Genomic DNA, 24,294 nt, shown 5'->3' on the forward strand with positions numbered 1-24,294 from the left:
TATCCTTGCACTCATCTGCCCCCAACTTTCTTCTTCAAGGTCCAATGGTATGCTTCTTTCCTTGCATATGTGAAACGATTAAGGCTTCCAAGTGGAAAGTTATCTGAATTAAAATTCAAATGGGGGCAGAAATTATGATTTATTCATTTAGTAAGCAATTATAATGTACATATTACCTAAAAAAAAATGTGAAAGTTGCTAAGTTGTGTCCAACTATTTGTGACCCCAGTCCATGGTATTCTCCAGGCCAGAATACTGGAGTGGGTAGCCTTTCTCTTCTCCAGGGGATCTTCCCAACCCAGGGATTGAACACAGGTCTCCCGCATTGCAGGCAGATTCTTTACCAGCTGATGTATTAGATACCAAAAAAGATCAAAGATGATTAACACTCGGCCTCAGTCCTCAGAGATTTACAGTCTAGTAGGTATATTAAGACATGCAAAACAAAAATTGATGCAAAGTATAAAGTGCAAATTATTTAGTGTAGAAAAATGCTGTAGCTTTTAGAGTGTTTTCTCATTCCTTCTGGAGAACATTTTAGAATGTTTTTTCAGTCCTTAATGTTGATTCAGGAAATATGCTAGCCTGCCTATGAAGTGAACTGAACTGTGCTAGGAATTCATAATATGAAGATGAAAAATACATCTCTGCCTTCATGAAGCTCAGACTGGTAAAGAGATAGAAAAGTGACCAGTTACAAGAAGGCATAGTATAAGTTTACATACACATATGTCAGATGCTATGGCAAAAACAAAGAGTTACCATTGACGGTGAAGTCCAGCAATATTTCAGAAGGAGGCAATCAGTAAACGGTGTAGATTGCAAGTACAAATTATTCGATCAAAGGAGAAAATGTAAATAAACAGTAAAAAGATGGAGAAAGAGAAAGGAAGGGATCCAGAAGGGATGGGCAAGAAAGAAGAAAGGAAGGAAAGAGGGAGGGATGGAGGGAGGGGTGAAGGGAAGAAAGGGAGGGGAGAAAGAGACGGAGGTAGAAAGGAAGGTGTGTGTGTGTGCGCTACGTGTGTGCGAGCTAAGCTCCTTCAGTTGTGTCCGACTCTTTTCCACCCTATGGACTGTAGTCTGCGAGGCTCCTCTGTCCGTGGGATTCTCCAGGCAAAATTGCCAGAGTGGGTTGCCATGCCGTCCTTCAGGGGATCTTCCCTACCGAGGGATCAACCCCTGTCTCTTACGTCTTCTGCGGTAGCAGGCAGGTTCTTTGCCATTAGCGCCACCCGCGGGAAGCCCAAAAGGAGGAGCAACAGCAATCTTAGGTAGGAAGAATAGCACATCATTCGACAGAAATGTGATTATTCCTTTCTTATCTGGGACATAAAACTCAAGAGGTGAGGTTAAATAAGTAGGTAAAGATCAGATTGCGAAGGGCCTTGTGTGTTACGCTCAGTTGTTTGGATTTGGCCTCACAATAATAATGTTTCACTGCAGCACAGCTTACAGACTAAATGAACATCTCCGAATCAGCATCCCATTCTGAATCAGTGCGTGAATTCATCCTTCTGGGTTTTCCGTGCAGCAAGGAGATTCAGGTCATTCTGTTTATGTTCTTCTCCATCATCTACCTCCTGACTCTCATAGGAAATGGAGCCATTATCTGTGCTGTGTGTTGGGACCAGCATCTCCACACCCCCATGTACATCCTGCTGGGGAATTTTGCATTCCTGGAGATCTGGTATGTCAACTCCACTGTTCCAAACACACTGATCAACTTCCTCTCAGAGAGCAAGGCCATCTCTTTCACTGGTTGCTTCCTTCAATTATATTTTTTCTTTTCCATGGGCTCCACTGAGTGCTTCTGTCTCTCAGCAATGTCATTTGATCGATACTTTGCCATCTGCCATCCTCTGCATTATGCCACAATTATGACTGGTAGACGTTGTTTCAACCTAGTGATTGTTTGTTGGATATGTGGCTTTCTCTGGTATCTGGTGCCTGTTATTCTCATTTCCCAACTGCCTTTCTGTGGCCCTAATGCAATTGATCACTTTGTATGTGACTCAGGCCCACTGCTGACCCTTTCATGTGTTCCTGCTCCCATGTCCAAGCTCACCAGCTATACTCTAAGCTCCCTCATCATCCTCCTTAGCTTCCTTTTCATCCTCATCTCCTATGCCCTGGTTCTACTTGCTGTTCTTCAATTGCCCTCGGCATCCAGTCGACAAAAGGCCTTTTCCACCTGTGGGTCCCATTTGGCTGTGGTGCTGCTGTTCTATGGGACCATTATGGTGATGCATGTGAGCCCTGGATCCAGCCACTCCACGTTGTTGCCGAAAATCATGACTTTGTTCTATGCTATGGTGACTCCACTCATCAACCCTTTGATTTACAGTCTCAGGAATAAGGATATGAAAAAAGCTCTCTGGAAAGTTCTGGAAAAGTTTAAAATTTCTTTAAAAGTCTTTGGCAACAGGTGCAGGAGGAATGTGGGATAATCTGGTTTAGTGTGATGTGGGTAAAATGGCCATCCTTGAACTTTCACACATTTGTACCATCATCCGTTCAGTAAATAGTAACTGAATGCCTCCTTCATGTTAGACACTGCACTTGGCACTATATTGCGAATATAATTATGAAGATAAATCAGGCACAATCTCTTCCTCAAATTGCATTCTAATGGTGCAGACAGGTAAGAAAATAATTACTATAAAATGCAATAAATATTCTAACCAATATATGTACAATATATGAAACACAAGGAAAAAACAACTAATTTTGCCTGGGATCGTGGGCAGTCAGGATTAGTGTTAGGGAAACTTCAGTCAACATCATAGCAGACATGTATATTTTGTGATGAGGTTGGGGAAAGCCTTGGGTTCTGTTTAACTTCTAACTAGATTTCTTGTTTTTCTTTTTTTATTAATATTTTTTTAATTTTCATAAAAAATAGTTGACTCACAATGTTGTTAGTTTCAGGTGTACAGCAAAGTGAAACAGTTATACACATATGTATATTCACTCTTTTTTTAAATTCTTCTCTTATATAGGCTATTACAGAGTAGAGTTCCCTGTGCTACACAGCAAGTTCTTATTAGTTATGTTTTATATATAGTAGTGTGTATATGTCAGTCCCAATCTCCTAATTTATCCCTCCCTCACCCCTTATCCCCTGGCAACCATGAGTTTGCTTTCTACATTTGTGACTCTACTTCTGTTTCATAAATAAGTTCATTTATACCCTTGTTTTTTTAGATTGTGCATATAAGCAATATCATATGATATTTGTTTTTCTGTATCCAACTTACTTTACTCAATATGATGATCTATACATCCATACATGTTACTGCAAATGGCATTATTTGATCTTTTTTATGACTAATATTCCATTGTATATATGTACAACATCTTCTTTATCTTGTACCCTGTTGATGGACATTTATGATTGCTTCCATGTCTTGGCTATTATAAATAGTGCTGCAATGAACATTGGAGTACATGTATCTTTTCAGTTTATGATTTTCTCCAAGTATATGCCAGGAGTGGAATTTTTGTATCATATGGTAGTTCTGTTTTTAGTTTTTGCAAATGAAACAACTGACAAGGGATTAATCTCCAAAATATACAAACAGCTTATGCATCTCAACATGGAAAAAAAAAAAAACAACCCAGTCAAAAAGTGGGCAGAGAATGTACAGAGACATTTCTCCAAAGAAGACATGCAGCTAAAAAGCACATGAAAATATGCTCAGTATCACTAGTTACTACAGAAATGCAAATCAAAACTACAAGGAGGTATCATCTCACACAACTCAGAATGGCTATCAGAAAATCTACAAGCAATAAATGCTAGAGAGGGTGTGGAGAAAAAGGAACCCTCCTACACAGTTGGTAGGAATCTAAACTGATACAGCCACCATGGAGAACAGTATGAATGTTCCTTAAAAACTAAAAATAGATTTATTTTTCAATCCTACTATGATATCTTTGAAAGGATGTGAGACTTAAAATCAAAAGATCTAGGTAGAAACTCAATTCTTCCATTAATCAACTGTGAATTTGGCAGGTAACTTCAACTAAAATTGAAATGGTAACTGCCATCCCCAGAGACAATTAGTGTAATGTTTTAATAAATTATGAGTCCAAAAGTTCCTAAAACAGTACATAGAAAGTACATAATAAATATTAATTAAATATGAATGTTAATGAATTCTTTGTTCTCATGTTCTTTATTGGAATCAAAATCTCAGAGCCTTCATGAAAGTCACTTCCTATAACTTTTGGCAAAGCCCTTTTACAGCAGCTCTCCCTCTCAACTTTCCTTGAGACATAAACTAGATTATGTTTTCTCCATTTATAGCCAAAATACCATGTGTTTGTTTAGTTTAATTTTGGCCTGTGAGTGTGTGTGTGTGTGTGTTTACAGTGTTCTAGAGAATTAAGTCTTCAAAACTGGGACTTGTTTACCCCCGGGATACGTGAAGACTTTCTAAAAGTCACACAAGCATGCATGGTTCAATTTCTAGATTCTCAACTTACATATGCACATTTTCCTAAAGCTGCTGTGCCTAAGAACACATCTTTTATTGAAGTTTCAAATGGGCTTATTTCACACATCCTCTTTCACAATTGCTTTTATCCCACTTCAGATATAAAGCCTACCATTCACCAATTCTGACCTTAATATTTTGCATTGTTTGGGTATATAAGCTTCTAGTTGGGTCACTAAACAAATAATTTGAAATAATGATCACTCTACTGTGAAAGTGAATGGATTTAACAGATGATGGTAACAAATGGTTTACAAGTTTTTCTTTCCAACACAACTAAAAAAGGGTGTCTTGTTTTGGATTGTCATAAAAGAAGAAACATGCAGGTAGTTTATTATTAATAGAAGGTGGTTTCAGGTAGTAGGAATGAGGAATGAGAAGAAGCTACTATGACCAATGAAAATTTGATTCCACTAGAACCTCTGAGAATTGTTCATTTGAATGGCACAGGTCTAAGACATTTACTGACTAACCATGGTTGCACAGGGAGATATTGACTACTCATGTTTCCAAAAACACATTGACTGGTGCACCAAATGAGCCATTGTGTCTTCAGAAAAGGCCCTGTGGATAGGGCTTGAGACAGGAGGGATGCTATCAGACTGATTCTGAGCTCCCAAGGGAATGCCCACCACCTCTGAAACTAAAATCAGAGGTACGTCAGGAAGCTCACAAGGCTACTTAACTATCTTGATAGCAGGTTACAAATAATTTGCAGTTAACAGGCAATATGTGGTAACGGTCAGAACCGGACTCCCTGAATTTAAATTCTGTCCCCACTAACTGCATGAATTCGTATATGCCTCCATTAACTCATATTTAAAGAAGCGATAATGATAGAGCTTTCTTGCTAGTGCCATTGTGAGGATGAAATTAATCAATCTGCTTATCAGAGAGTGTGGCAAAGAGTAAACCCTAAAATATCTCCATTGTTATAATACTTCATGCTTATGTTCACAGGGAATTTGCTCTCATTACAAGTTCTAATTTGGAAGTTAATTTTCTATCCCAAATGCTCAATTACTAGAATGTAGCTAAAAATGTGGGCAGTATAATAAAGAGTTAACAAGTCAAAACACTGTATACTCAGATTAGAGAGAAATAATAAAGAGTACATCAATATAGAAATATAGAGTTTATCAGTAACATACATGTTGCTGAATCACAAAGCAGAGATGTTAGTATGTTGAAGCACAAGATGGTTTTCTCAGTAATATGACTGACAAAGACTATCTTAACATGAGTTACGAGCAAGTGAACATGCAAACACTGAATTACCAATGTAAAAAACCAATGTCCTTGTATGAAAGAACATAGGACATGCAGAATTATAGATTGCAGTTACCTGTAATCTGAGAGTGGTCTCAGTCTCTCTTTCCCTCTCTCCTCACCCCTCTTCCTCTCTTCTTATGCCCCTCTCTCTCTTTCTCTCTCTCCACATACTCTGTTCTGCTTCTCAGGAAACATAGACCTATCTGACTTTTGATAGGAAAAGAATTTGCTTCAAATCGGGCAGTTCCTGAAAATACTCTTCTCCACTGTACAGATATCATTCAATATCATGTAATATTTCTGTTGCTGCACTAAAGAAATATAGCAGCCTGGTGTTCTATCTTATAATATAAATGCTCTCTATATACCTCTATATACATGCTCTCACATTTCAAAACAAAACAATTTGTTAGTTGTGAATCAGAATTGCTTCCACTGCTAAATCTGAAAATACTGCCAGCCCTCTGTGTCTGGTGCACCGGGCATGGAGAATCTACAGTATCAAAGACCTGACTATACTGTGCCATTTTTATGTAAGGGACTTGACATTCCCTGGATTTTTACCTTAGGGGATCCTGGAAACAATCCCCCCACAGATATGGAGGGATGGCTATGCTCCTTTTCCTTGGAATGTTTATAACCTTTACGCTATAATCTGAACGTTTGTGTCCCTCCAAAATTCAGATGTTGAAATCCAGACCTCCAGCGTGATGGTATCCTATTAGGATTTGGGGCCTTTAGGTGAATAGGTGATGACAATGGAGCCATCATAAATGGGATTAGTGCCCTTTGAAAAAAGACCCCAGAGCTCCTTCATCCCTCCCACCATGTAATGTTACAGTGTTAACAAGGCTGTCTAAACAAGAAGTATGCTTTCACCAGATACTCTAACTGCTGATGCCTTGATCTTGGATTTCCTAGCCTCTAGATCTGTGAGAAATAAAATTCTGTTTATGTGGCACATATAGATCATAGTATTTCTGTTGAAGCAGCCCAAACAGAAAAGACACTTCAGAAAGTAGTCTTTCTATACCATGGTCTTTCAAAGACATTACTTTAAGGGAGCATTTTGTTAATTTGGGATTGGTCTCTACTCTGCCTCTTCCTCTTTAATTCTCTGGCTTAACCAAAGCATTTTCCTTACCCTAACTAAGGCTTTCTTCCCACCCACCTCTGTCTTCTTTTTCTTCTCTCTTATCAACTTCAAAGATGAACATCAAAGCCTAATGACCCATGTACCCCACACATAGTTCTCCTATTTAGTGTGCCCTCCTCATTCAGTTTGAATTCTGCTTGTCCTGTAAGCCAGTGCCTTTTACTGAAGTGAATAGACCCCAATTCATTGCAGCGAAGATTAATAGTTTCATAAAATAAAAAAATTAATAACTAGAAAATGAAATATAAAAACAGAAATATAGCTAACTTTTATATTATTAGATTTGACACATCACAAACTAGTCGACTATGAAAGTTTCTAAATGCTTCATCTTAGAATCTGAATTTATCACAGACAGCTAACAATTTGCTGCTGCTGTTGCTACTAAGTCACTTCAGTCATGTCCAACTCTGTGCGACCCCATAGATGGCAGCCCACCAGGCTCCTCCATCCCTGGGATTCTCCAGGCAAGAACACTGGAGTGGGTTGTCATTTCCTACTCCAATGCATGAAAGTGAAAAGTGAAAGCGAAGTCGCGAAGTCGTGTCTGACACTTAGTGACCCCATGGACTGCAGCCCACCAGGCTCCTCCGTCCATGGGATTTTCCAGGCAAGAGTACTGGAGTGGGGTGCCATTGCCTTCTCCGGCTAACAACTTGAGGACTATGCTAATACATTAACTGCACTTGGAGTAGGACTGTTCTATGTCACATTTCAAACCATTTCTTGAATGAATTTTCTAAATCTCTCATAATGATTTTAACCTATATAGAGCTCTCCCTGACTGAATCTCTTTATTATCTGTAGATGTAGAGTAATACTATAATGCACTTTGAATTTTTTTTTTTTTTTTACTTTGGTTCAAGTTCAGTTCAGTTCAGTTGCTTAGTCGTGTCCGACTCTTCACAACCCCATGGACTGCAGCACACCAGGTTTCCCTGTCCATCATCAACTCCCAGAGCTTACTCAAACTCATGCCTATTGAGTCAATGATGCCATCCAACCATCTCATCCTCTGTCATCCCTTCTCCTGCCTTCAATCTTACCCCACATCAGGGTCTTTTCCAATGAGTCAGCTCTTTGCATCAGGTGCCCAAAGTATTGGAGTTTCAGCTTCAGCATCAGTCGTTCCAATGAATACCCAGGACTGATCTCCTTTGGAATGGACTGGTTGGGTCTCCTTGCAGTCCAAGGGACTCTCAAGAGTCTTCTCCAACACCACAGTTCAAAAGCATCAATTCTTCGGCGTTCAGCTTTCTTCACAGTCCAAATCTCACATCTATACATGACCACTGGAAAAACCATAGCCTTGACTAGACAGATCTTTGTTGGCAAGTAATGTCTCTGCTTTTTAATACAATGTCTAAGTTGGTCATAACTTTCCTTCCAAGGAGTAAGCGTCTAATTTCATGGCTGCAGTCCCCATCTGCAGTGATTCTGGAGCCCCCCCAAAATAAAGTCAGCCACTGTTTCCACTTTTTCTCCATCTATTTGCCATGAAGTGATGGGACTGGATGCCATGATCTTCATTTTCTGAATGTTGAGCTTTAAGCCAACTTTTTCACTCTCCTCTCTCACTTTCATCAAGAGGCTCTTTAGTTCTTCTTCACTTTCTGCCATAACTTTGGTTCAAAGGTGCTGATTTTACAAATAAGAAAACTCATATAGCAAAAAAAAAAAAAAACATTTAATCAAATATTTCATGAGGGCCAATAAATGCAATGTATTTTTATCTGTTTGCTGGTTAAAAGGTAAACAATAATAGCTGTCTGCCTCCAGATACTTTATAATCTGGGAAGGGAGAAAATATAAGTATATAACTAAGGACAACACAAAGAAGTTTCTGATAAGTATCATAAGAAAAATACAAAGACAGTTAAATAAAATTTCAGAGGTGGAAAAGTTGCTGCCATTAGGGGAATAAGGAGAAGTATTATGGGAAAATGTCATTTGAACTAGAGATTGAAGGATAGATGGGGTTTTGCAGGTGCAGAGGGTGGTAATGAGGATTTCCAATAAGCAAAATGACCACAAAATGCAAATATGAGAAACTGAAAGGTACTCAGAGAATGAAATGTTATTCAATTTATCTGAAAGGGGGAGTAGGAAAAGGTAAGATGAGAAAAGCATTTGAAGTTTATTTGTGGAGAACTGGGGAAATTTTACATAAGGAAACCAGTGGTGGTTTTTAAGCAGGCAAATAACAAGATCAAAGCAATGTTTTAAGCGTTTCTAAGGACTGAAGTAGTATCACTAAAAGGTAATAAAAGTCTAAGTAATCTATTTCCCCTTTAGTCTCTCAGTTTGAAAGTGTTCCTCTGTTCTATCTGACTCTTTGTGACACTATGAACTATAGCCCTCCAGGTTCCTTTGTGCATGGGATTTCCCGAGCAAGAATACTGGTGTGAGTAACCATTTCCTTCTCCAGGATCTCTTCCAGGTCCAGGGATTGAACCCGGATCTCCTGCATTGCAAGTAGATTCTTTACTATCTGAGCCACCAGGGAATATCACTTTTAGTGTGAGCAATTTACGTTTAAATATTCCCACTCCAGTATTCTTGCCTGGAAAATCCTATGCAGAGGATTCCGGCTGGCTGTGGTCCATGGGGTTGCAAAGAGTCGGACACAACTTAGTGACTGAGCACATGAGCATTCTCAAGCAGCTTGTGGTTCACAGACCAGAGTTCCAAGGCATATATTCCTGATGTCCGCAATCATTTTATGCTATGTGATATGAGCTTTCATTCTCACCTGGCTGTTTTAGTACACTAGGTAAACCCTAAATGGCTGAAGGTAAAAATTGAAGGGTAAAAAAAATTTGATGTCTCATATTAACTAGGAAGTCACATGTGCCTCTGAAGTATTTCAGTCAATTAACTTTAATACTTCTCTCATATCTAAAGAACACTATGCTATAAGCTATTTCTAAATTCTCCAAATCTTCATCCTCAATGCCCTACAGTTTCTTCACCTGAACATTTGCCTCATTGGGTTCTCTGCCCATCACTTTCTTATCCTCCAAAATATGCCCGATGATCTTTGAAATATTGCTATAAGAATCTTTTGTGACACATTGTATCTTATTTCTCCTCAAACTGTGCCTTCTGGAAACTTTTGGAATCCATATTTCAGATGGGCAAGTGATTTGTAAACAATAGGGCCTCAGAGTAAGTCACTGCTCTTTACTGATTCCTCAGAGAATATACAATAGTTTAACTTTTAATGAACCATTGGCTTGGAGAACTTCTTTAATGCTATAGAGGCCAAATCCCAGAAGAATCTGTGGTAAAGAAAGTGCAATCTTAATTTTTGTGCAGCAATAAATTCTTTATCCATCTGAAGACAAGAAGATATAGCTATTTAGACAGGTCCCTAGAGATTCAATCTATATCAAAACCACAACACCTTTATTTTTTGAGCACAGCAGAGAGTCCTGACACCTCTTTGTCAGTCTCGTTTATTCTATGGTTTCTTTATGCTGATTTATTAATGTTTCCGATTTGGAGCAGTTTTGAAAAGATTCATATTATTAAATGAAGGAGTTTTAATTCCTTCCACCACATCATTATAGAAGACTTCGCAGAGCACTGGTGTGGAGAATAGGTGGGGAAAAAAATTCCTTCTGAAAATTGTGTGTTTGTGCCCATAATATAAACCCTCACAATTTTTAGGACTCACACTCCTGCATATTGCCACACACGAAATATTTCAGGGTATTCCTATTCTTGTCATAGTTTTCATGAGAATGTAGGATGAAAGAAGTTTACTTGTGACCAAGAAACCATTTGATTTCTCTCATGTAATGGAAATTGTTTATTTCAAATGAGTATATAATCAGTTCAGTCACTCAGTCATGTCTGACTCTTTGTGACTCCATGGTTGAAAATATAAAGACACATCCCAAAATTTTGTGGAAAAAAAAAACCTTAAAAATATAAAGTCTCATACCTAGGTTTATTTACAAACTTCCATCTAGGAGAAAGATTAAGTGGAAATGTCAAGCCACTGCTTTCTACAGAAGACATTGCAACAGTACAATATTAAAAGTCAATGTCAGTAAGTAATATTATGGCCTTACATTTTTATGGTGCTTAAGCAGAAATGCAAAAGTATTGACTTTAAATGAATTCTAACAAGTTGGTAAAACATAGTCACTTGTTTCACTGTTGAATGGTATGTTAAGTAGCACATTTAACTGAAAGATATATAGTAAAATTAAAACCTTCTTTACTGAGTCTGTTGCCCCACAAAATGGGTTTAGGGAAAGAAACTAGTACATTTATTAAGAGCAAATTTATGTTATGGGGCTTCCCTGGTGGCACAGACAGTAAAGAATTCACCTGCAATTCAGGAGATGAAGGTTCAATCCCTTGATCAGGAATATCCCCTGAAGAAGGGAATGGCAACCCACTCCAGTATTCTTGCCTGGAGAATCCCATGGACAGAGGAGCCTAGAGGGGTACAGTCCATGGGATCACAAAAAGTTGGACACTACTAAGCGACTAACACTTTCTGATATATGCTATCAAATCTATGAGAAACTATTATAGATCATGCTTTCCCCAAAGAATAACATGCTTACAAAATGACTTTAAAGTTTTTTAGTGATATCATAGTAAGGAAAAGATTTAGAGGTAAGCAAAAGTTTGTTTCTGTGAAGCCAGCTATCTACTGTGCCCCAGTTTGTATTTGTCTTCTCTTAATTCTTAAACAGGGACACATTTGAAGGTAGTCCTAACTGACAAATACGTGTCTGTTGATGTTGCAGGTTACTGATCCAATGAACATGAACATCTGAGCCAGATTCCCACTTTGTCTTTGTAAGAGAATTTATACTCCTAGGTTTTTCGTATGAGTGGAAGATTCAGAGCCTCCTCTTCTCACTCTTCCTTACAATATATGCTCTGACCATAACAGGAAATGGGGCCATTATTTGTGCTTTATGGTGTGACCAGCGACTCCACATCCCCATGTACATATTCCTCGGGAATTTCTCCTTTCTAGAGATCTGGTATGTCTCTTCTACAGTCCCCAAGATGTTGGTCAACTTCCTCTCAGATAAAAAGACCATCTCCTTTGTTGGATGTTTCCTACAGTTTTATTTCTTTTCTTCCTTGGGAGCAACTGAATGCTTGCATTTGACCGTTATGGCCTTTGATCGGTACCTTGCTATCTGCCATCCCTTGCACTACCCTAATATCATGACTGGGCATCTCTGTGCCAAACTGGTCCTGATCTGCTGGGTCTGTGGATTTCTGTGGTTCCTGATCCCCATTGTTCTCATTTCTCGGATGCCCTTCTGTGGACCAAACATCATTGACCATGTTGTGTGTGACCCAGGGCCACTGTTCGCATTGGCATGTGTCTCTGCCCCCAAAACCCAATTGCTTTGCTACAGTCTAAGCTCAATAGTTATCTTTGGTAACTTCCTCTTCATCCTCGGGTCCTATACTCTTGTGCTAACAGCTGTGTTGCATATGTCTTCAACGACTGGGAGACAGAAAGCCTTCTCCACCTGTGGGTCTCATCTGGCTGTGGTATCCCTGTTCTATGGCTCTCTGATGATCATGTATGTGAACCCAGGGCTCAGACATTCTGCTGAGATGCAGAAAGTTGCAACTTTGTTCTATGCTATAGTGACCCCATTCTTCAACCCCCTCATTTATAGCCTCCGGAATAAGGAGATAAAGACAGCCCTGAGAAAAGTTATGGGGAGTTTCAACATAATGTAAGACATTCTAGATGCTCCATCCATTATCAGGTCAGCTTAAAGCTCAACATTCAGAAAACAAAGATCATGGCATCCAGTCCCATCACTTCATGGGAAATAGATGGGAAAACAGTGGAAACAGTGTCAGACTTTATTTTGGGGGCTCCAAAATCACTGCAGATGGGGACTGCAGCCATGAAATTAAAAGACGCTTACTCCTTGGAAGAAAAGTTATGACCAACCTATATAGCATATTCAAAAGCAGAGACATTACTTTGCCGATTAAGGTCCGTCTAGTCAACGCTATGGTTTTTCCAGTAGTCATGTATGGATGTGAGAGTTGGACTGTGGAGAAAGCTGAGCGCCGAAGTACTGATGCTTTTGAACTGTGGTGTTGGAGAAGACTCTTGAGAGTGCCTTGGACTGCAAGGAGATCCAACCAGTCCATTCTGAAGGAGATCAGCCCTGGGATACCTTTGGAAGGAATGATGCTAAAGCTGAAATTCCAGCACTCTGGCCACTTCATGCAAAGAGTTGACTCATTGGAAAAGACTTTGATGCTGAGAGGGGTTGGGGGCAGGAGGAGAAGGGGACAACAGAGGATGAGATGGCTGGATGGCATCACTGACTCGATGGATGCGAGTCTGAGTGAACTCCGGGAGTTGGTGATGGACAGGGAGGCCTGGCGTGCTGCAATTCATGGGGTCGCAAAGAGTCAGACACGACTGAGCGACTGAACAGAACTGATAGTCTAACATAAAATAACCAGAATTATATTGTTATCTAATCTTCAAAAACGAGTCTAGTGATAATAACTTATATTAGGCTATGAAATTAATCATCTATAGGGTCATTATAATCATAAAGTGCTAACATTATTCAGATAAGTAGAAGTGTTGAGTTCTTATGCTGACTGCATATTAAATGAGAAATGTACACATATCAGTGTTTTCTTGATAGTTCATGTGATACATCTGGGATAAAAATGTTTTTACTCTTTTGGAAATTTAGATTATTAATTCTAGGGTTAATACAATTATAATTATGTCAGTTTTATGTTTAGTCAGCTAGTTGTAAATAAAAGAAGGAAGTATATTCTTTTCTGACTGTGGTTCCTATCATTTTTTACTTTATTATTTTGTTATGATCATTCCTACTAAATAAGCCCTTAAAAGCAATCATCCAAAATTTCTGACAATAAAAGTCAAGCTAGCCTAATGACATTGTTATGCCCAAGTTGCAAAATCTCCCAATGACCACCAGGGAGCCAATATCCAATGCAAAAGCAAGAGAGTTTTTATTACCAAGCTCAAGCTGGGGCTCCCACCAATACCGATGCAGCAGCTATAGGGAGGAGCCCTGAGCTCTGGGTTACATTGCTTATACAGGGTATTATCGCACGAAAAATTCGAAAAAACGGGAGTCTCCGGGTCTGATTGGTCACCTTCTGGTGAAGGGTTAGGTGTTGAGTTCTGATTGGTTCTCCTTTCCCAGGCTTGATTTGAATTTCCCGGGCTGGCCAAGGGTTCTGATTGGTTCACAGGTGGTGGGGTGAGGTCAGGGGATTTCCAAAGGCTCTTGGATTTCCAAAGGCTCTTTTCCCACAACCTTACAAAATGGAGTAGCTTAGATTCTTCAACCTCCGCTTCTCTAGGATCCAGGACAGACCCAATCATGGGTCTGGGGTCAGCTCTATATTGTCTCCCACTAAGGGGACCGTTGGCAAGGCCATATATTGGGATCTGTGCACCATGAGCTGCACCGCATTGATGCGGCTTTTAATGAAGGCCACTAGTTAGTTTAGTAAGCATGGCCAGAGGGTGAGTAGCAGTAACAAGATAATCAGGGGCCCTACCAAGGAGGATATGAGAGTTTCAAACCAGGGGGATGAATTGAACCAGGATTCAAATCAGGTTTGAGATATTTTTCTTTCTCTTTTTCTCTGACCCAGCCCTTCTCTTATCTTGGCCAGGCACTCCCTGACTACCCCTGAGTGATTCACATAAAAACAACATTTTTTCCCCTAACACAGCACATAGGCCCCCCTGAGAGACTTCATACTCAAGATACTTCTTGGAAATTGGGGCGGAGGTCTCTTTCTTCTGTAACTTCTTCCTGCTGTGCATGGGTGTAGGCCTGCCTAATAGAGCAGAAGTCTCTCTCTCTACCTGATCTAAGTTGGGGTGTTCCACATCTGAAACCAACTTCCACCCTCGTAGTAACAGCAATTTAGTTGGCCCCTCTCAGAGATGAAATAGACAAGGGCCAAACAGGAGACCTAACAGGATGGTCATCTCTGGTCCTGGAAACAGAAGGCAACATTTGGGGTGAGGGTTGCAGGGTTTGTGATCGCTTCTGATTGGTTGGTGGTGAGACAACAGAGCTGTGCTCCAGGAATCTTGTGTTCAGTCTGAAGTTACCATCTTCCACCTGGGTGGGGGCTCAAATATATTGTTATGCATATTTCTTTGAGTAGGAACCAGGACTCTGTCTGGGGGCTGTACCAACCTTTGATTGTTTCTGTTTTTGCATCCCCTCCCTTCCCTGATTAGCAATTGTTTGAAACCAAGCTTTGGAATTCAGGGAAGGTCAAGGAGGCTGAACAAAGTCTATATCCTACAGATAAGAAATGGAGAACACAGAACAGATCTGTACTCCAGATCCCCACAGAGTCCCGCTCAGGTTTAATTTTAGGGAACTAGGCAACTATGACTGTGATAACTTCCTGTCAAAATGGGGCATAGGACTGCCCCAGCTTGGAGTATAGACACTGAATTGGAAGTATTTCTGAGTTCCAAGTTCTAGATCTGAGTCTTGTATGATTAAAATCCTAACCTCTTGGTCTGCCATTTTGATGTAACAGACCCAATTAGAAGTAGTTGGAGGAGTGATAACTGGAATTTAATAGACAAAATCAATCTCATTTCTTTTTAGAAGAATAGGCCTGAAACCCAGTCGGGACCTGGCACTTCAGGGAGACTTGTAGCCATGTAGCCAGTTGCCTAGTTTTATAAAAAGTAAGGTCTAGCTTCCAGCAGACATTGTTTTGAAAATGGTTGCATCCAAGCCTGATACGACTCAGAAAACTCAAGTGTTTAGCAATACAAGGTCTAATCTGAAAGTACACCCATAGCATCACCTAGTTATTTCTCAGGATATCTGAACCATAGCTACTCTATTTTGACTTTTAATTGTAAACTTTTCTTTAATAGCCAAAGCAGATTTCACCGTTAATGACGTCAGTGTTTCTCTAGGTACGAGAAGATGCAAGAATTGGGACTCATAAAATCTTCTCCTGAAAAGATTTAACTATCTGAAGGCCTGTCTGCCAGTTTTCCCCAGAGCACAGAGTGCCTCATTCCTGATTTTCACCCTGAACTCCTTTCAGGGGCGTTGAAAGTCAGCAGTTGCAGCGGCCATGATTTAATCTTTGTAGATGCAGATGGTGAGTGTCAGTCTTCAGTTGGCAGAGCCCCTTTTTGCTCATAAACTTGACCATGATTATGAGGGGGGCACTTTATGACCATTTTATCCCATGGTGCTGAGAATGTCCATTCTCAGGTTTGGCAAAGATTCTGTTGACAGGCTACTCAATGTGCTGTTACTGGACTAGGCCATAAAACAGTATCCAAAATTCTCTGGACCACCTGTCTTACTAGCTTTTTGGTCCAGGAAAATATTCCCTCTTGTTGCTTCTTGCCATATCTAGAATTACACTGTTACCATCATCATCTCATATGGGACTATATATTATTCTATTAGAGGCCTCACACACATATTTGACAGTGTAAGAAACAGCAATTTTGTAAAACAGGTGAAATACAAATAACATAGCCAGCAGTATTAGTAAAGCCACAAGTAAGACTTATGTTAAGAACTTCCATTAGATGTAGCCCAGTATATCTTCAGGTCATCTGACTTAGTCTGCCCTGTAGAATCCTTATCTTCCAGGGTAATTATATTTTGGCGCCATCTATAAGGCACATAGCCCAGTTTTCTACTGTCACTAGACTGATTATCTTTAGTATGATTTAATTTTTTAAGTAAATTTTTTCAGGGCCAACCAGTTAGAGTCTGGTAGTAGAGAAATTTACCAAGGTAACCCAGAACTAGACACAGGTAATTGGCCACAAACCCAACAATTGGACTGATTTTTAAAACAAGCATAGGATCAGGCCTATGATAGAAAAGCATTTGAATTATATGCAAAGGTCTAAGAAGTCAAGAAAACATAAATGATCATATGAATCAGGTCCAGCATCTTGGGGAAGCTGTCTACCTCTGATGTCGTCCTCTTCTCATCCTGATGTAGTGTAGTTTCTCCTGATAAAAAAGTCCTTCCATCCATGTTGGAGACAGTCCCTTAAATTATGTCTTTTTCCAGTCCTGGTTGCAGGTCATGAGGCATCTGATCTTCATCCAAAGATAGATTACTGAGATAAGCTTCAGAAACAAACTTAGGGTGTTCTTCAAGAATTCAATTAATTTTACATTAACATCACATAACAGCAAAGAACTATCTGAGAGATGAGTCTTACTAGATGCAGAACTCCATTAACAAACTGGTATTTAACATTTTGAAATATCTTTTTCTCCTTAAAGTTACCCTTATTTTTATTAAATATAACCAAATTAAGGCTAGTTTGTTTGCAAAATAGGTCTGTTCTCACTGATTTTGGTCTGATGATTTTTATAACCATAATTGATCATAGGCTTTTTATTTTGCTGAAACATTTATAGAGTCTCAGACTGAACTTTTAAAATAAAACAGGGCTGGGAAACTCACACCAAAGGCTTATCACAGATTTTGCCTAACAAATCTAGGTGAATTCTTCCCTTTTTAAGGTCTCAAAAATTTCTTGAGATTTTTGTATCCGTGAGATAACCTTCCTAACTCATTTGATAAACTTACTGGAAACCTAAGAACTTCCAATTTTTGGAGGCATCAGATAGAAAATATTGTTTTGTTTATAACGTTTAATTTTACCAAAGTATTGTCATAATTAGTTTGAGAGGAAGATTTCCCCTACTCCCTGAAAACATAAGATTCAACCCCATAATTTTTCAGATAGAAACCATAAAAGTTATAAACATATTCACTGGTTCATTCAGTCCTTTTGCTAACTTTTGTGAAGTCATCAGGTTTTCCATTTACCAGGACATACAGAATATTAAAAACTCCATGTAATTTTTAGGATATCTGTATTAGTAATTTTACCATACATTATAACCTGAGCAGATTTATTACTCATCTGATAATCTTTTCCATGTAATTTAACCAACCAAATAAGCACAGTTTAATATCTCTCTTTGGGATGTTCCAGGGGCCCTCTGAAACATCCCAAAGTTAGCTAGAGATCAAAAGAACTTCAAAAGAGTTCTATTTAGGAAGTTTTATCAAAGAGATCAATTAAAAGGGTTTAGAACATTTGGTCAGATTTTGTTACACCAATCTGGAGAGACTATTTTAGATGGATATTTTTAAAGAATAATTATTCTTAATAGAGTTTATATAAAAGCTCATATCTCATTTACATTTTTTAGAAGTTTTTTTTTACTTGAGGTAATTTTCTTATTGACAAACTTGTAACAGATATAATATTTAACTCATATTAAACCTAGGTACAATGAAAATATTTTACTTAATGTTAAGTACTCTAAGACATGTCTATATTAAATAAGTCAACAAACAAACATTAATATCAGGTATTTAACACTGAATATTTCCCAGTTCACGTAAACCTGGAATTTATTGTTTAATTTAGAATTACTTGATTTGTAAGCGCTTACCTTTTTTTAAACCAAATAAATAGAGCTCATATACAAAAATATTACCAAGACATATTTAGACAGACACAATGTAAGATCTAGCTTCAAGTCTTTTTTTTTTTTTTTTTCTTTTTCCTCAGTGTCAGGAGTTAGAAATGGTCTAGATAAGTGTTCCTGAGAGCCCTGGTCTCAAGGCACAGGGAAAGAAAATCAAGTTTTAACTAAATGGCGGCAGGTCTAAACCACATGGTTGCCAGACAAAGTAAAATTTCCTTTTCCAGGGGATCTTCTCGACCTAGGGATTGAACCCAGGTCTCTCATATTGCAGGCAGACACTTTAACCTCGGCTCCACCAGAGAAGCCCTTAAATACAAAAATACAGTCTCTCAGAAAACCTCCTATAGAGACACAGAACTTCAGATCCAAGTACTAACATCAAAGATTTCAAGGAAGGAAAGGAAGCCAGGTTGAAAAAGAAGAGGAGGCAGGAGGCGGGGTGCAAAAGGGGTGGACTTACAGACGTCTCCTGCCACCTACAGATACCCAGGCGTTACAGGACTTTTCCCTGGGCCTCCAGAGAAGAGAGAACAGGAACTCGGCCCTACCGGAAATCAGAACCAGAATTCGAGTTCTCTGCCAAGAGGAGGTGATCAGTCTCCAATCCTCAGCTCAGGCTGAGAGCCCTTCAACCAGATTCCTGTGTCCAGGACCGGGGGACTAGAAAAACAGGGAAGGATAGGAAGGGTTAAGAAGAGGAAATAGAGAGAGAAGGGGAGAGAGATCAATATAGTCTCTTGTTCCTTACCAGTTGGGGCACTCTGGCCAGTTGTCCCCATCAAGAGGAGACCAGGGACAAAAGGGTCCCAGTTGCGGCCGCTGGGTCAGGTCCATTGGCAGGCAAGCTGGCCCCTGAGTACCCCGAGTGGTCAGGATGTCAGTCTCGGCGAAGAAGAGTCCCCGCCAGAGTCGCCATTTGTTGCAGGAAGAGGGACCCCTTCCAGGGCCTGAAACTGGGCTCTTGTCTAACACTCGGAAATGAATTGTCTGAGGACACACATGTGCTGACAAAGGGAACTTGGTCAGGGTGTCTGATCTGCGGTCAGAAGATGATATCTCGGACTCGGTGTACAGTTCCCAAGTCAGGGGTGCCTTCTGAGGGCCAGCCTACATGGAAGGTCGGCCATTCTGCGCTGCAAAAAGTGATTAATTTATTCCTTTTAATTTCTACACTGAGGTCATGAGCACGCATCTTGACCTCCTTAAACTTATCAGTAACCAAGGATAGAGGTGTGGGGCTAGAATGGCGTTGCCCCATCGTCCCTGGATCAGTCAGATGTTGGTAAATTAACACAGACAATATGAACAGCCACACAAACAGACAGAGAGACAGGAGAAATACACCTCCAAGAGTCCCGAGGTAAAACCAAACGATGACGGCCTCCGGCTGTTCAGCGGGAGTGACCCGCTGTCGTCTACAGAGAACAGGGGCACTCCGTCCCCCCACGCCGAGGTCGGGACATCTCCCAACGACCCCCACTTGTGACTCTCTGGCGCGTCTGCCTGAGTCGTATACCGGTCTCAGAAACCAGGCCCCACCAGGAGTGAAAAGAAAGAAAAAAGCTTACCGGCTGCAGATGACTCTCCGGATCCGTCTTCCCGTGGAGCCGGTGGGAGATCCCGGACGAGCCCCCAAATGTTATGCCCAAGTCGTGAAATCTCCCAATGACCACCAGGGAGCTGATATCCGATGCAAAAGCAAGAGAGTTTTTATTACCAAGCTCGAGCTGGGGCTCCCACCGATATGCAGCAGCTATAGGGAGGAGCCCTGAGCTCTGGGTTACATTGCTTATATAGGGTATTATCACGTGAAAAATTCGAAAAACGGGAGTCTCCGGGTCTGATTGGTCACCTTCTGGTGAAGGGTTAGGTGTTGAGTTCTGATTGGTTCTCCTTTCCCAGGCTTGATTCGAATTTCCCGGGCTGGCCAAGGGTTCTGATTGGTTTGCAGGTGGTGGGGCAAGGTCAGGGGACTTCCAAAAGGCTCTTTTTCTGGAACCTTACAAAATGGAGTAGCTTTGATTCTTCAACATCCAGACATAATTTGCTTCCTTTACACATTACCCCTTTATAAGCCTTTAAAGGGTGGTTCTAATTCCATATATAACAGTATCTATCAAAGTATTCAGAAAGGGAGTATTATCAGTAATAGTATTTTCATCAAAATGAAGTGTCACTAAAAATTTGATTGGTTCAATAGTGGGGTTTTAGGAAATAGAACCTCTTCTAAAAACTGGAGCGGGAAATGATCTTGTGGATAAATCACTTACATTTAAAAGAAAAACGACAGTTCATTGTTACTTGTTGCTGAAACTGTTAAAATAACATTAAGAAAAAAAAAATTTTTTTTTTTTGATGGAGCAAAGGTGTTTTAATCAACATGGTGTGGACATATATACTGTCTTACAAGGCAGTTATTCTCAGCAAAGATAAAGATTAAATTTCCAGACTTACAACACATAGGTGATCCATATTAAAGAGAGAGAGAGTTGTAAACAATCACTTTTACAGTATGGTTCACAAGAAGGAAGAGGGTACTTATCACCATATAGAAACACTAATGGAGGAAATGCCTGGATTCCTCAGCCCCCAGGAGAGGCTTGCCTCTTCTCTTAATTCCTGAGTATTCAGGAATTGATAAGGAACAGAGAATTCCTGACAGATCCAAAACAGCACACAGGAAGCCTTCTATTAAATGCTTCCTGACAATTCCCCCTATTTTATTATACTTGAAAAAAGGTCTTGACCAAATAGTTTGGTCAGTATTAACCAACCTTATAGAAAGGTGACGGTAAACAACAAATATAATTATCAAGACAATCACCAAAATTACAGTTCCAGACCTGAAAGAAGAAAAGCATTCAGAATTCAATCCCTGTAATACAACTACAATATTTTTAATTTCATTTATATGTATGTTTTATTTAATATAAAGTCTCAGTTGTTCCCTTATTATAACAAGCTTTTATAATTATTTTTTAGGAACTATAATATTCCATTCAAGTAATGTGGTATGCTGCTGCTGCTGCTAAGTCGCTTCAGTCGTGTCCAACTCTGTGTGACCCCAGAGACAGCAGCCCACCAGGCTCCCCCGTCCCTGGGATTCTCCAGGCAAGAACACTGGAGTGGGTTGCAATTTCCTTCTCCAATGCATGAAAGTGAAAAGTGAAAGTGAAGTTGCTCAGTCATGTCTGACTCTTCGCGACCCCATGGTATAGGTTGTAAATTTTTATGTGGTGAAGTGAAATTTTCCTAGAAAGAGGATTGTCCTTCCAAATAGCTTGATGTTGACTTGTGAAGGTATCAGCACAGTTCAGTCACTCAGTCATGTCCAACTTTTTGGGACCCCATGGACTGCAGCACGCCAGGCTTTCCTGTCCATCACCAACTCCCAGAGTTTACTCAAACTCATGTCCCTTGAATCGGTGATGCCATCCAAACATCTCATCCTCTGTCATCCCCTTCTCCTCCCACCTTCAATGTTTACCAGCATCAGGGTCTTTTCCAGTGAATCAGTTCTTTGCATCAGGTAGCCAAAGTATTGGAGTTTCAGCTTCAACATCAGTCCTTCCAGTGAATATCCAGGACTGATTTCCTTTAGGATAGACTAGTTTGATCTCCTTGAAGTCCAAGGGACTCAAGAATCTTCTCCAACACCACAGTTCAAAAGCATCAATTCTTTGGCACTCAGCAGTGAAGGGTATAAGAAAAGAGATTAGGAAAAAAATGAATGTCACCAATATATAATAATGACTGCTTACAGAATTAGTGCTCAGAGAATCAGACTCTCCTTCCATTCATTACCAATCCTTTCCTTGAACAGTCTTTCCACTCTTTTAATGTTAAAAATAGTACCTCAGGGGGTTCCCTGGCAATCTAGTGGTTAAGAATCCACCTTGCAATGCAAGGGACACTGCTTTGATTTCTGGTCTGGGAAGATCCCACATGCCACAAAACAACTAAGCTGTGTGCCACAACTACTGAGCCTGCACTCTGGAGCCCATGAACCACAACTTCTGAATGCACTCACCTTAACCACTGAAGCCCCCATGCCTATAATCCATATTCTGCAACAAGAGAAGACACCACTATGAGAAGCCTGCACACTGTAACGAAGACTAGCCTTCACTTGCTGCAACTAGATAAAGCCCACATGCAGCAACAAGACCCAGCACAGCCAAAAATAAAATAAATAAATCTTTTTTTTAATATTATCACAATAAAATCTTTAAAATATTTGTCATTACTTTGCCAACTAAGGTCCGTCTAGTCAAGGCTATGGTTTTTCCAGTAGTCATGTATGGATGTGAGAGTTGGACTGTGAAGAAGGCTGAGTGCCAAAAAATTGATGCTTTTGAACTGTGGTGTTGAGAAGACTCTTGAGGGTCCCTTGGACTGCAAGGAAATCCAACCAGTCCATTCTAAAGATCAGCCCTGGGATTTCTTTGGAAGAAATGATGCTAAAGCTGAAACTCCAGTACTTTGGCCACCTCATGCGAAGAGTTGACTCATTGGAAAACACTTTGATGTTGGGAGGGGTTTGGGGCAGGAGGAGAAAGGGATGACAGAGGATGAGATGGCTGGATGGCATCACTGACTCGATGGACGTTAATCTGAGTGAACTCCAGGAGTTGGTGATAGACAGGGAGGCCTGGCATGCTGCGGTTCTTGGGGTCACAAAGAGTCGGACATGACTGAGCGACTGAACTGAACTGAACTGAACATGATGATAAATTGCAAATCTATATTAGGATTCATTTAATCTAACATCAAACCAGCTCCAGAAAATCTAGGATATAAGAATATTTTGTGCATGTAGCAATTTCCCTTGTAGAGTTTTTCTCTTAGAACAGTTTCTAAGGAAAGAGATGAATGACTTAGTTCAAAGTAAAGTAAAGTTGCTCAGTCATGTCAGACTCTGTGACCCCATGGATGGTAACCTACCAGGATCCTCTGTCCATGGGATTTTCCAGGCAAGAGTACTGGAATGGGTTGCCATTTCTTTCTCCAGGGTGTCTTCCCTACCCAGGGATCAAACCCGGGTCTCCAGCTTTGCAGGCAGATGCTTTACTGTCTGAGCCACCAGGGAAGCACTTGGTTCAAAAGATAGGAAGAAATTGTGAGTTTTGAAACAGATATCCTGGGTAAGACAATTATTTTTTCTTTTGATTTGAGAACTTGCTAAGCTTCTTAGTCAATCTTACTTTCAAACCTCTGCCATATATCTCTACTTATCTTAGTCCATGGAAGAATTTTTCTAATTCTATACCACTTTCCAGGGTACACAACATTTAAATGTTCTGAGATTAGATAAGCACGGGGCTCAAGAAGAAGGGATTGACGACCTGTTGACTAAACAAGAAATGCTTCCACCATATTCTCAGCCTCTGCCTTGGGTTAGTAAATTAATACTTTGTGCTTCCTCTGGTTTTCAGTGATCCCTTCTTAAAACCCAAAATACTGTGATATTTTCACAACCAATTTCATAGTATAACATTACAACTTGTATGGGATATTTTTTTAAAGGCCTAAATGCATTCCCAAAGAAAGAGGTGAAAAGAGAAAGAGTACAAAGAATAGCAGTAAGAAGATAGTGTTCTGTTTGTTTGTCTCTTGGTAGTTAAGCTTACAAAAGAACACAGCAAGATGATATTTAAGACATCCAGGTGGCCAAGGGACACATGAAAAGATGCTCAACATCACTAATTATTCAGTTCAATTCAGTTCAGTTCAGTCTCTCTGTTGAATCCGATTCTTTGCAACCCCATGAGTCGCAGCACGCCAGGCCTCCCTGTCCATCACCAACTCCCGGAGTTCACTCAGACTC

General features: G+C 40.0%; 2 protein-coding genes across 2 annotated transcripts; both read left to right on the forward strand.

The window, feature by feature from the left end:
* Positions 1-1,454: 1,454 nt before the first annotated feature.
* LOC120853677 (olfactory receptor 11H12-like) lies at positions 1,455-2,450 on the forward strand. The gene has a single exon (XM_040227631.1). It carries the CDS (start codon positions 1,464-1,466, stop codon positions 2,448-2,450), a length of 987 nt encoding a protein of 328 aa, XP_040083565.1. The 5' UTR covers positions 1,455-1,463.
* Positions 2,451-11,687: 9,237 nt separating this feature from the next.
* LOC120853314 (olfactory receptor 11H12-like) lies at positions 11,688-12,663 on the forward strand (the record flags this gene model as incomplete). Its single annotated transcript, XM_040227045.1, is given in 2 exon segments — positions 11,688-11,722; positions 11,724-12,663. Coding segments are annotated over 2 exon segments (975 nt in total), but the record flags the coding sequence as incomplete, so codon positions are not given.
* Between the last annotated feature and the right edge of the window lie 11,631 nt (positions 12,664-24,294).

This window comes from Oryx dammah, unplaced genomic scaffold (genome assembly GCF_014754425.2).
Source record: "Oryx dammah isolate SB20612 unplaced genomic scaffold, SCBI_Odam_1.1 HiC_scaffold_26, whole genome shotgun sequence".
In the NCBI taxonomy this organism is placed as follows: domain Eukaryota; kingdom Metazoa; phylum Chordata; class Mammalia; order Artiodactyla; family Bovidae; genus Oryx; species Oryx dammah.

What these genes read in the sequence shown, in the direction of transcription:
- LOC120853677 (XM_040227631.1), top strand. Translation starts at nt 1,464, where the DNA reads ATGAACATCTCCGAATCAGCATCCCATTCTGAATCAGTGCGTGAATTC.